The 13,320-nt window shown below is 39.5% G+C and overlaps 1 protein-coding gene across 2 annotated transcripts in view; it reads right to left on the bottom strand.

The window, feature by feature from the left end:
• The window catches only part of SUMF1 (sulfatase modifying factor 1), a 110,805-nt gene that overhangs the window by 3,501 nt on the left and 93,984 nt on the right, over positions 1 to 13,320 (bottom strand). Inside the window, exon 8 of one of the 2 annotated variants that reach the window (XM_010365731.1) lies at positions 7,207 to 7,266. The exons of the other annotated variant lie outside the window; for it this stretch is intronic. Within the exon in view, the coding sequence (XP_010364033.1) occupies positions 7,207 to 7,266 (60 nt within the window). The remainder of the gene's footprint in view (positions 1 to 7,206; positions 7,267 to 13,320) is intronic. 2 annotated transcript variants of the gene reach the window in all.

Here is a 13,320-nt window from a genome sequence, read left to right on the forward strand (position 1 = left end):
GTTTCCTGATGGCTCACTCATTACACCCACAGAAAAGATCAGAGTAGAATTATGTTCCTGTCTTGCTGGAGATCTCAGACTGGTTAAAGAAACAGATTATACATCAAACAGCTACAAAGCATGTAGGAGTAAACAATTCTGAGGTAATTAGTAATTCAGGTGAAGGAGCTGTCCCTTGTAGAATGCCACAGTTTTTAGGAAAGACTTTTTTAGAAGGCAAAAATTGATGTGGATGAGATTTCCATGATCATGGCAGTGGTCCTCAGACCTCAGCATACATAAGAACGGCCAATACAGCTTGCTTAAATCCATGTTCCTAGGCCACACATCCAGAAACTCTGATTCAGGAAGTCTAGTATGGGCCTCGATAACCTACTTCTAACAAGCTTCTAGGTGCTGCTGATGCTACAGGCCCATGGGCCACACTTTGAGTAACACTGGTTTATAGGATTTAGAAGGGCAAGTTGAGAGGATAGCAAGGCCACATCCTGATAATATCAGAGCATGGTTTAATTATTCATTGAATATATAAGAGCTTACAATATGCCATATGCTATTTTAGGTATGACGGATACAATCAGAACAAGACAAACAAGATACCTGTTATCAGGGAGCTGACATTCAACAGGGAATTGTCAGACAATAAATCAACCAATACATTCAAGCTGTTTTCCAGGAGTAGTCACCTCTGCAGGAAGGCAAACAGGGAAAGAGGACTCAGAGTGACTGGGTAGCTACTTTAGACAGGGTGGTGGTCTGGAAAGGCCCCTCTAAGAAGATCACATGTGGGCTGAGTTGCTCAAAGATCTGGAGCATGAGAATTCCAGGCAAGAGCAATGACTGTCTTTGGGGTAACTGGCTTCCTCACTAAACAACAAAGGTATTAGCCAGCTTCTAAGCAGGTCTTAGAAACCTTGTGTTCAACTGCAGGAAGATGGTAATACCCCTGCCAGCATCTGAATGTGGATATACAATTGCTGCATAAATGGGAAAGTTAAGAAATGTCTCTGGTGATAGGGCATAGGACTTAGGTTTTTGTTGAACGGCGTATTTCTACCTGTCACTTATCTCTTAAATTATATCAGAAACTATTTTAAAATAAGATGATGTTCATATGCCACAAAACCTAGCATATAACAACTCAAATGAACTGGTGGGACCTGCCCAAAGCACTGTGTTGAGGATTCTACAGCTGTGACACAGGACAGTAGAAAAGAGATACATAAGAGATTATTCCTAGGGCTGTATCTGAAGACCCTGGTATATACAGAATAATTCCATTCTTGAAAGACAAAAATTAAGTTTGCTGGAATACTATCAATTGTTTTCTTTAGGAAACATAATGATTTCATTTTCGTTTTGATCTTTATTATATATTTTCTAATTTTTATGCTATGAAAATGTTTTCTTTGTATAATAAAAAGTTTAAAATCAGTGCTTCTCCCTTCCCCACCACCAAAAGTTCTTTATTAGATCACAGCAATCCCTGAGACTGTCCATTAACCAAAATGACAATAAAGAATTAAACCCTAAAAAGCAAGACTCACTGCAAAAGTTAGTGTTGAGAGGTCAGAGCCATCAGTGGAGAAAACAGTCAATTCACACATCATTCCATTTCAAATGCACTCATTCACTCAGCAAACATTTATTAATAAGTCGTTCATTTTAAATTCCAACTAACAAAGCACATAATTAAAGAGGTAAATGGCCTCATTATAAATGTTCTCATTGCTCTTTCTTTTTTTCCAACTTTATTTTTAGCCCCAAAAGTGGTTCTTAAGGATGTGAGGTCTTTAGGTGGCTAAAAAATGGGTCATTCTATTAATTAAGAACAGGGAAAGTGGGAAGGACCTGTTTTAGTCCTATTTCATCAAGATGGCTAATTACTGTGTGAAATTGATCTCCATGTCTGTGCTAAGAATGTGATCCTGGACTTGGGAACAATCCATTTAAGATAATGACTTACCAGCCTTGGGGCTTAAAAGTCAAGTGGAACAGCAATATGGTTTTTATGAGAGGAAGACTTTTAGGGAGAAAGGGCATTTTAAAGATAATTGTAGCTCATGTTAAACAAAATCATTACTGAGAACTCCACAACAGAAGAGATGTCTCAATTTCCCATCCATTGCACTTGCCACTGACACTAGACCAACTCCTTTCGCTCTTCATCTTGGCAGGAAGGTGAGGATTTCCTCAATGTTGTAGGCTGAGCTAAAGACCCAGAGGGATTAATCTAACAACATCAACAACAACGAGTATTTCTTGAGTACTTACTATGTGAACTGTTCTAAGAACTTTTTATGTATTAATTCACTTAATCCTCTCAACAATCCTATGAGATAGGCATTATTAGTATCTGCACTGTATACTTGAGGAAAAATTGAGGCACACAGATGTTAATAGTGTGCCTAAGGTCACATCGTTTATAAATGGTGGATCCAAGGTTCCAGCCTATTCAATCTGATTCCAAAGTCTGCACCCTTAACCAGATGACATGTTGCCTCATAGTTTTTCTTTCTGTGCCCCTATCTCCTTCTTGAAGCTATACTTTGGATAGATTTTCAAAAAATTATGAATGATCATCAGAATTAACTTTAGCCAGGCAGGCTGGGCATGGTGGCTCATGTCTATAATCTCAGCACTTTGGGAGGCCAAGGCGGGAGGATCACTTGAGGTCAGGGGTTCGAGACCAGCCTGGCCAGTTTGGTGAAACCCCATCTCTACACAAAAAGTAGCTGTGCGTGGTAGCACACACCTGTAATCCCAGCTACTCAGGAAGCTGAGGCAGGAGAAATACTTGAAATTGGGGGGCGGACGTTGCAGTGAGCCAAGATCATGTCATTGTACTCTAGCCTGGGTGACAGAGTGAGAGTCTGTCTCAAAAAAAAGAATTTACTTTAGCCAGGCAAACTCGTGTTGGCCCATGATCAAAAATAAGTTATCGTCTAAGCAAGAAAATGTTTTTAAAAATGAATTATAACATTATTCTTTTTATTGATTTTTTTTCCTTTTATTGATTTTCACCTATGCCATAAACATTGCCTTTGCCTGTCTAGTTGGGAGTTTATTAGTCGGTTCCTTCTTCAAAAAAGAAGAGGGGAAATAATCTAATTACAATAAAGATGATGCTGATAGGAGCAACTTTTACTGAGCCTTTACCACAAGCTAAGCACTGTACCAAGAACTTATATATGTTGGTTCATTTACTCTTCACCAGAACCTTATAATGGGTATAATTATAGCATGTTACAAATGTGAAAACTGAGGCTTGGAAAGATTAAGTAATTTGCCCAAGGTCACATACCGGGCAAGAAACAGATATAGAACTCAAATCCAGATGTAATTCCCTAATCCACATCCCAATAATTTAGTAAAAGCTGTCACTCTTAATCTACTGGAAAGGCTAAGCACTCTGAAAATAATTCACAATCAACACTGTGCTATTTTCCTGACCTTACAGATATAACCAGACTGATGTTAAAGACCAACCTAATAAACAATTCACTTGACCAAGATCCTGGAAGTGCCATTTTTCTATGGAAAATCCTGTGGATCCCACTCAGTTTTGTCACTCTGCTATTCTCCTCTTCTAAAATGTTATCCCCATCATATGGAACCTGACTAAATTAAAACAAATCCTTCAGGTAAGCTAAGAAAAGATAAAAATGCATAATATAAACTTTAAAGCAACACTAAAATTATAAAACAAAGAGGTACAGCTAATAAGCATAAGGAGAGAAAATGGGGTGATAAAAAGTATGTAATCAAAAGGAAGACAAACAGAGAACAAGAACAGGTGAGACAAAGAGAAAAAAAAATCAAGATGGCACATTTCAACCCAACCATATCAAAAACCACATTAAATATAAATAGTCTAAACACCCAAAGAAAGGCAGAGATTATGTCAATAAATACAATAACTCAAATGAAATAGACAAATTCCTTAAAAGATACAAACTACCAGAATGTACTCAAGAAGAAGCAGATAAGCTGTATAGTCCTACATCTATTTTAAAAATTAGGCCTATAGTAAAAGAAAAAAACATCGGCATACTGGCTCACACCTGTAGTCCCAGCCACTAGGGAGGCTGAGGTAGGACAATTTTTTGAGTTCAGAAATTCGATCCTGTTTTCTAAATTAATTAATTAATAGTTAAAATTTTCTCTCAGCCCAAATGCATTCACCAAGGAATCCTATCAAACATTTCAAGAATAACACTAATTCTACATAAACTCTTGCAAAAAATGTAAAATAAGTTAACATTTAACTCAATCTATGAAGACAGCAATACCCTGAAACCAAAATCAGAAAACGATATTACAAGGAAACGCAGAATAAACTAGATGCAAAAATACTCAAAATTTTTGCAGATCAAATCCAAAATGTATAAAAAAGATAATACATCATGACTAAGTGGAATGATACGTATCCCAGGAATGCAAGGATAGCTTAATATTTGAAAATCAATGTAATTCACCATATGAACAGATGGAAAAAGCAAAATCATATTATCATCTCAATAGATGCAGAAAAAGCACCCAGCAAAATCTACATCCACTGCTGATAAAAAAAAAAAAAAAACTCACAAAAAATTCGCAATGGAAAAAAACTTTCTCAAGCTGTAAAGGGCGTCTATCAAAAAGCTATTGCTAACACATATCTGATTTTGAAAAAGTGAATGTTTATTCCCTAAGATCAAGAATGAGATATGAATGTCTACTCTTATTCCTATTCAACACTATACTGAAGGTTCTAGCCAATGGCATACAGCAAGAAAAAGTTATAAAAGGCATCTAGATTAGAAAGGAAGAACTGTCAACATTCACAGATCATATGATCACCTATGTAGAAAATATAATACAATATACAAAAACATTACTAGAACTAATAAATGAGTTTTGCAAGGTTGCAAGATACAAGATGAATATACAAAAATCAGTACCATGTAAGTGTACTTAATAAAGCATGTAGGAGGTTAAAAGATATTTTTAAAGAATCTACTGGCCGGGCGCGGTGGCTCAAGCCTGTAATCCCAGCACTTTGGGAGGCCGAGACGGGCGGATCACAAGGTCAGGAGATCGAGACCATCCTGGCTAACCCGGTGAAACCCCGTCTCTACTAAAAAATATAAAAAACTAGCCGGGCGAGGTGGCGGGCGCTTGTAGTCCCAGCTACTCGGGAGGCTGAGGCAGGAGAATGGCATAAACCCGGGAGGCGGAGCTTGCAGTGAGCTGAGATCCGGCCACTGCACTCCAGCCTGGGTGACAGAGCGAGACTCCGTCTCAAAAAAAAAAAAAAAAAAAAAAAAGAATCTACTGGGAAGCTTATAAAAATGTAGATTACAAATAAGCTAAAAATTACAAACATGAAAGTAGATACATTCATATGCATGGAATTAGGACAGTTAATGTTCTTTACTTGCTTCAAATGTTTTTTACAAGCTTCTGTTACCCCATTTGTTCTTGAAGAAAAATCTTCTGGTCCTCGATTACTTAGAAAGTAAATGGATTCTCAATTTAGAAAAATGCCATATGTCAGAGACATAACTGGTGACAATTAGGATTTTGAGATACTACTGTACAAAGAGAGATTCACGTGTTTTCCATGGAAGCCTGGTTCCCTGGCAAGAAGATCCAGGTACATTTGTAGAAACAACTTCAAATAGAGAAACAATCTGGGATTAAAGACTCTAATGTATATGTGGACGTATAAATATATTGGGAAGACATGGGACAACGCTTTTTATTTAAAATTAAAACTAGAATTTTAGGCCAGGCACAGCGAATCCCAACATTTTGGGAAGCAAAGGCAGGAAGAATTTCCTGAGCCCAAATGTTCAAGACCAGCCTAGGCAACATGGCAAGACCCCATCTCTACAAAAAATTTAAAAATTCGCCAGGTTACTTGGGAAGCTGAGATGGGAGGATCGCTTGAGCCCAGGAGGTCGAGGCTGCAGTGAGCTGTGATTGTGCTACTGCACCTCAGTCTGGATGAAGAGTGAGATCCTGTCACAAAAAAAAGAAAAAAAAAAAAGATTTTATGAACACAAATTGGTCTACATTTTATTATCAGTGTAGGTCTAAAGCATCAATCGAGCTCTGCTTTATGAACTTCTACCTGAATCACTGGATTAAAAATTCTAAGAAATACAGAAGATACACATACATACAAACTCACATATATATATAATCTAGAGAGATTTGCTTTAGGCTAGTGATTCCCAAACTTGGACATATGTTTTCATCACCGGGAGAGCTTTAAAAAATGCAACGCCCAGCTCACACTGAAGAAAAATCAAATCAGAATGGGGGTGAGTGAGGAACCAGACATCAGTATTTCATATAGATCCCAGATGATTACAATGTGGAATAAAGTTTGAGAACCACTGTTTTAAAACAAAATTCGATAATGCCATCATTATCAAATTAGTAACTTAATTTGGAGCCATTATAGGTGGTTTTAAGTCTCTAACCACCTGGACTGAATAAATTACTAGGGGAAGCTTTGCAGGCAATAACAATCTGCAAAATGCCATCTTTGCACAGGGAGAGAAAGCTGGAGTTGAGGAGATGTGAAAAATATATGACTCAAAGAAAAAAGGGAAGGGATGGTATTCTATTTCCAAATTCCTTATAAAGGTTATTTATGAAACACCAAGTCACTCTAACTGACGAAGAAAGCCAGCTCAGACGCTAAGATCATAGCCCAAAGAGAAGAAACACTCTCTGGGAATGATGCTTATTTCATAAGGCACACTCTGTATCTAGAACACGGGATGCTTTCATTTCAGTATATCACAATCTGCCCTCCATATATAACTCTCACCTGAATCTCAATAGAAAATCCAGAAATGTACAGGATTCTCAAATAAATTAAGGGTGTGCTTTCAGACTCACATGCTGGAAAAGGTATATATACACTCACCCCCATGCAGTTCACGAGACAACAAAGGTCTCTCAAAGGGGCAAGATTCAATAGATGAAATGTGGTTGACAATACGTCATTCACAACCTCTGCCTCTTGTGTTACTTTTCTCCATGCTTGTAACCAAATTTGAGATGACTATCCTCCCTTTTTTCTGGTTTCAGTGGGGTCAGGTATGCATTTGCAGAAGTGAATGAGACATTCGGGGCTATCATTTACAATGGATCCATAAAACTGCTATCAGAACAAGAACAGCAAAATAGTTTAGTGACATGACTTACCCTATGGCACATGTAGGAGCCACCTTTCTTCACCCGGTCTTTCCCAGAAGGGGGACCTTTCTACGGATGAAGAAAAAAGGCTGTGTTAGAGCAGAAGGCAAAGCTGCCCCTTACACAGTGGGAGAGAATCCACTTTGATCCAACCAGCTCTCTCATGGTTGTCTAAACTCTCCACATGTATTTCCACCCCTAGGCTTTGTATCTGTATTCATGGGCCCTCCCAAATGCCCACCTCCCTAAATCCTACCCATCTTCCAAGGCCCCCCTCAAGTTCCCACTATTTGGTGAAGTCTTCGTGACTATAGGAAGCAATCCTGCCTCTAAGTCCCTACAGCATTTCTTGCCTAGATAACTAATAAGCTGCTTGGCTTCATCTCTTACCATGTCATGCTAATAAGGAAATTTATCCTGTGTTATAATTGGTTTATTCATCTACACTGGCAAGCCTCTTTGAATTACATGGTTTTTTTTTTTTTTTTTTTGAAACAAAAATTTTTCTTGAGACAGGGTCTCCCTTGCCACCCAGGCTGGAGTGCAGTGGCATGATCACAGCTCACTACAGCCTTGACCACCTGGGCTCAAGCAATCCTCCCTCCTCAGCCTCCCAAGTAGCTAGAACCACAGGCATGAACCACCACGCCCAGCTAGTTTTTAAAAATTATTATTTGTAGAGACAGGGTCTCGCTATATTGCCCAGGCTGGTCTTGAACTACCGGGCTCAAGTGACCCTCCTACCTCAGCCTCCCAAAGTGCTGGGATTACAGGCATGCAACACTATGCCAGGCCAGAATTATATGTTTTTATAATCCCACTGTGTAACACTTAACACTTTGCTGATTGAATGAAAGAGTTTGCTTGTTAGCCTTAACAAAAAATTTAGGTGTGGTTTATTGAGATATAATTAATAAGCTGGCCGGGCGCGGTGGCTCAAGCCTGTAATTCCAGCACTTTGGGAGGCCGAGATGGGCGGATCACGAGATCAGGAGATCGAGATATAATTAATGTACAGTAAAATTCATCCTTTTTAAGTGCACAGTTCCAGTGAGTTTTGACAAACATATATAATCATGTAACCGCTACCACAATCAAGATATAGAACATGGTTTATCTTGAAGAAAAAAAAAGACACATCTGCATACTATGAACCAGGCACAGTTTGAGCACTTTACAAATATTAGCTCAGGTATTCTCCATCCAACCTTGGAGGTAGGTTAAGTTACTGGCAAAATAAGTGGCACAACCAGGCAGGCTTGCTCGAGACTCCAAGCTCTGAGGCACTCCACTGTGCACCCACTTAGAGACAAGAAGTATAGGAAATTAGGCAGTGCTTAAAAGGAGGCAAGAAAGAGCAGTGTCTACCACTGTAATAAGAATTGAGATCTACACAGAGCCAGTACAATGGCAAGTCTTTTTTCTAGGACGGGCTTCAGATAAAAGTTCAAAGGAAATGAAAATCCTAAGGCATCAGTTGCCAAGATAAAAGCCTCAATATCAGGTAAGCCATACACAGCATCTGAAAGGTACCAATAAATAGGCTCTAATAAGTCAGAACGATATCAGGGGAGTCTGTGGGGAGAGGGATTTATCTCCTTTTTTTTGTCCAAAAAGACAATGAATCACACACCTGTCTACTATTTGCTCCGAAAACGCAAGAAGCCGGGACAACCCCGCTCATATCTCAGTTTTTCCTTTTCCTGTGAATCAAAAGGGTCCTTACTCAAGTGGCAGAAGTTAAAAGAGCCACGTTTTCTCCAAGTATAGCTAAAGTACTTTCTTGCAAATGTAAATCATGTGGGCAGAAGTGCACATTACCTTCTAAGCATTTCCAGGTACAGATGCTCCCTAGCATGGGATTAGGTCCTGTCCTGATAAATCCACCATAAGTTGAAAATATTATTAAGTTGAAAATGCATTTAATACCCCTAACCTACCCAACATCATAGCTTAGCCTAGCGTACCTTAAACATGTTCAGAACACTTACATTAGTCTGTAGCTGGGCAAATCATCTAACAACACAAAGCCTATTTTATAATAAAGTGTTGAATATATCATGTAAATTACTGAATACTGACCTGAAAGTGGAAAACAGAATGGTTGTATGGACACTTAAACCACAGTTTCTACCGAAGGCATATCACTTTCACACAATTGTAAACTAAAAAAAAATCTTCAGTCAAACCATTGTAAGTAGGGGACTGCTGTGCTCAGAAACTATCACAGACAAAGCCATTGGCTAGTCCTCCTTCATCTGCAGGGCTACAATATTTCCAAGGCCTTAAATGCTTAATGTTATATTAATAAACTTTTGTTAATTATAAACAGACACACTGCAAACGTGAAAAGCTACATGTCAAAATAATGGCTGGCAGCAGTTTTCTTCCCAGGAATATCTAGAATCTGACAAACATTCCGAGGCAGTTTATTACTCTATAAAAGTAAGACAATTACCGAGAATTCACCGTAGCATCAATGAAAGCATTTAAAATTGTGGAACTCTCCCATGTTACAGCCACACTCTCCTACACTGTTTCTTGCTTAACAGTTCTTACATTACACTGCTTTAGGTGGTTCTCTGCATGCTCTGTTACAATGTATCAAATTGTGATTCAAGTCTTTCACAGTATCTGCTAGCATGCAATTTAGACTCTTCAAGTAGATCTAGGAACAAGGAGGAGCTGATTTGCCAATGGGAAGGCATGGGAACAAAATAGTTCCCTTTCATCATCAACTTCAATGAACTAAGTCTGCAATCAATAACTACGACACTTACCACAGTGATGCGAGTACTAATGACAGTCATCCCAGGCTGACACAACTGTAGCCCCTAACACAGTCCTCAATTTAGGTGACTGCTCAGCTGCTTCTTATAAATAAAACTATTTTTGCTAGCAAACAACATGATAATTAACTGAAACTGTTTGAAATGCTTGCCACTTTGCCAAAAAACAGAAAAATTACTAGGAGGGTGTAGTGGGTTGAAAAATGTTCCCAAAATTAATGTTCATTCACATCCCTAGCATCTGACCTGATTCAGAAATAGGAACTTTGCAGACTTGTAAATTTTGTAATTAATATAAGATCATAAGGGATTAGGGCAGGCCCTAAATCCAATGACTGGTGTCCTTGTAAGATGAGGAGAGTATGCACAGAGGAACACAGAGAAGTCTCCATGGTGATGGAGGCAGAAACTGGAGTGAGGCAGCTAAAAGCCAAGGAATGTGAAGGATTCCTGGAAGCCACCAGGAAGGATCTTCCCTTAGGGACTCCAGATGGGGTGTGGCCCAGCTGGCACCTTGATTTCAGACTGCTAGCCTCCAGAACTGTGAGAGGATAAATTTCTGTTGTTTCAAGACACTAAGTGTGGGAGGCCAAGGCGGGCAGATCACAAGGTCAAGAGATAGAGACTATCCTGGCCAATATGGTGAAACCCCATCTCTACTAAAAATACAAAAATTAGCTGGTCGTGGTGGCACACACCTATAGTCCAGCTACTCAGGAGGCTGAGGCAGGAGAATCACTTGAATCTGTGAGGCAGAGGTTGCAGTGAGCCAAGATCGTGCCACTGCACTCCAGCTTGGCAACTGAGCGAGACTCCATCTCAAAAAAAAAAAAAAAAAAAAAAAAAAGATACTAAGTGTGTGGTAGTTTGTTATGCAGCCCTAGCAGACTAATCCAGAGAGTTGGGGAAGATGGGTATCTCCATATCCATTTGTGGAAAAAAACATTAATAAATCAAAATTAACACTCTCTCATGATCAAGTTTATTACTGCAGGCTAAAACAACTTAAGTGGCTACTGGTGGTGGTGTTTAAACACCTCATCTGTTTGCCTGTATACCGCAGCAGGAAGAGCAGCCACAGGGCCCTACCACCTCCACCTCCTATGCTCAAGAGTCTCAGGGATGCATAAGAAACCACTTGGAATTAACCTAGATATCCATCAACAGTGGACTGGATAAAGAAAACGTGGTACATATACACCATGGAGTACTGCACAGCCATAAAAAAGAATGAATCATGTCCTTTGCAGCAACATGAATGGAGCTGGAGGCCATTATTATCCTATGTGAATGAACGCAGGAACAGAAAACCAAATACTGCATGTTCTCACTTATAAATGGGAGCTAAACATTGAGTACACATGGAGACAAAGAAGAGAACAACAGACACTGGGGCCTATTTGAGCAAGGTGGAGGGTGAGAGGAGGATGAGGACTGAAAAACGACATACTGAGCATTATGCTGATTACCTGGGTGACAAAATTATCTGTACACCAAACCGCCACGGCCCACAATTTACCCATGTGACAAACCTGCACATCCACCCTTTGCACTTAAAATGAAAGTTGGAAAGAAAAAAAATGTCTCAGTGGAAAAACATACGGAACATAGGGACTCTGCCTATAACCAGGCAGGAACCATCGTGAATGCTATCTTCAAAGGTACTATTGCCTGTAACTGCTCTAGTCCCATAGACACCAAAATATTAACACATCTCCAATGCTTGCATGGTTGCAAGAACAGCAAAACACACAGGTTTCTACATATCAGTCCCAATAATCTCAAAAGGCCAAGGTAAAGTTAAAGTTCTCAGGAAAAGAGATGAAGAAGCAACACTCAGCATTAGTGTAGAGAAATCTACCCCTGTTTAAAACACCTGGGAAGGCATGTTTAACAATGAGTCCAAATCCACTGGAGATGCCACAGAACCACGAATCAGTGAGACTGGCTTGTTTGGAGGATGAATGAGTCTGTAAGGAAGAGGGGTGGCCATCCTGCTCAGGGCTACCAGGACATTTTTCACAGCACCATGGTTGCACTCTGTGTAGTCAAGAGACATTTTCCTTTCCCTCCTTGTCATGCCCAATACATTGACAAGGAAAGCAACAGAAGGGATGGAGAGTGTGACAAATTTCCATCACTTAGCAAATAGTCAAAAGGCACTACTAGAGACCTGGATGGGACTGGCGACTATTATTCCAAGTGAAGTAACTCAAGAATGGAAAACCAAACATCATATGTTCTCACTCATAAGTGGGAGCTAAGCTATGAGGATGCAAAGGCATAAGAATGACACAATGGACTTTGCGGACTCAGGGGGAAAGGGTGGGAAGGGAGTGAGGGATAAAAGGCAACAAATCGGGTGCAGTGGATACTGCTCAGGTGGGGGTGCACCAAAATCTCACAAATCACCACTAAAGAACTTACCCATGTAACCAAACACCACCTGTTCCCTAATAACCAATAAAAATAAAAAAAGTAAAACAAATAATAAACATGTTATTTGATACAATCCATAGTAATGAAATGCTAAGCACCCATTAAAAAGAACGAGGCACTTCTGTATGTGTACACGTTACTATACTTTTTTACTAAGAAAATAACAGCATCAAGCATTTATTCTGACTTCCTCACACAAACTATGCCTCAGGAAAATAGAAGAGTTATGAGTGAATGTTCTTTATAGAGGAATTCCAGATAATTAATGCAGAAAGAGTAATAGAATATCACTATTTCAAAAATCTTGGCCAAGTGCAATGGCTCACGCCTGTAATCACAGCACTTTGGGAGGCCAATGTGGGAAGATTCCTTGAGCCCAGAGGTTCAAGACCGGCCTGGGCAACATGGTGAAACCTCATCTCTACAAAAAATACAAAAGTTAGCCAGGCGTGGTGGGGCACATCTGTAGTCCCAGCTACTCAAAAGGCTGAGGCAGAAGAACCATTTGAACCTGGGAGGCAGAAGTTCCAGGGAGCAGTGACTGTGCCACAGCACTGCAGCCCAGACAACAGGAATGAGAAACCCTGTCTCAGGAAAACAAACAAACAAACAAGCAAACAAAAACAAACCCTCCTAAAGAACTGAATCTAGGCAATGAGTATCAATGGCTGCTAAAATCAGTGAGTGAAAGGCTAATGAAGAACCTTGTAACAGATGGTTCAGATTGACAATGCCTACTTAAATACTGATCAATCTTATTAACAAACAATCTTATCAGTGTCACAATAAGAGCCATGCATAATATGCCTCCTGATATGATATAAAGAATGTACACAGCCCTATGAAGTATTTTTAATTACTCTTATACATACACACACTCATTCATGCACACACA

Source organism: Rhinopithecus roxellana, chromosome 1 (genome assembly GCF_007565055.1).
Source record: "Rhinopithecus roxellana isolate Shanxi Qingling chromosome 1, ASM756505v1, whole genome shotgun sequence".
Classification (NCBI taxonomy): Eukaryota; Metazoa; Chordata; class Mammalia; order Primates; family Cercopithecidae; genus Rhinopithecus; species Rhinopithecus roxellana.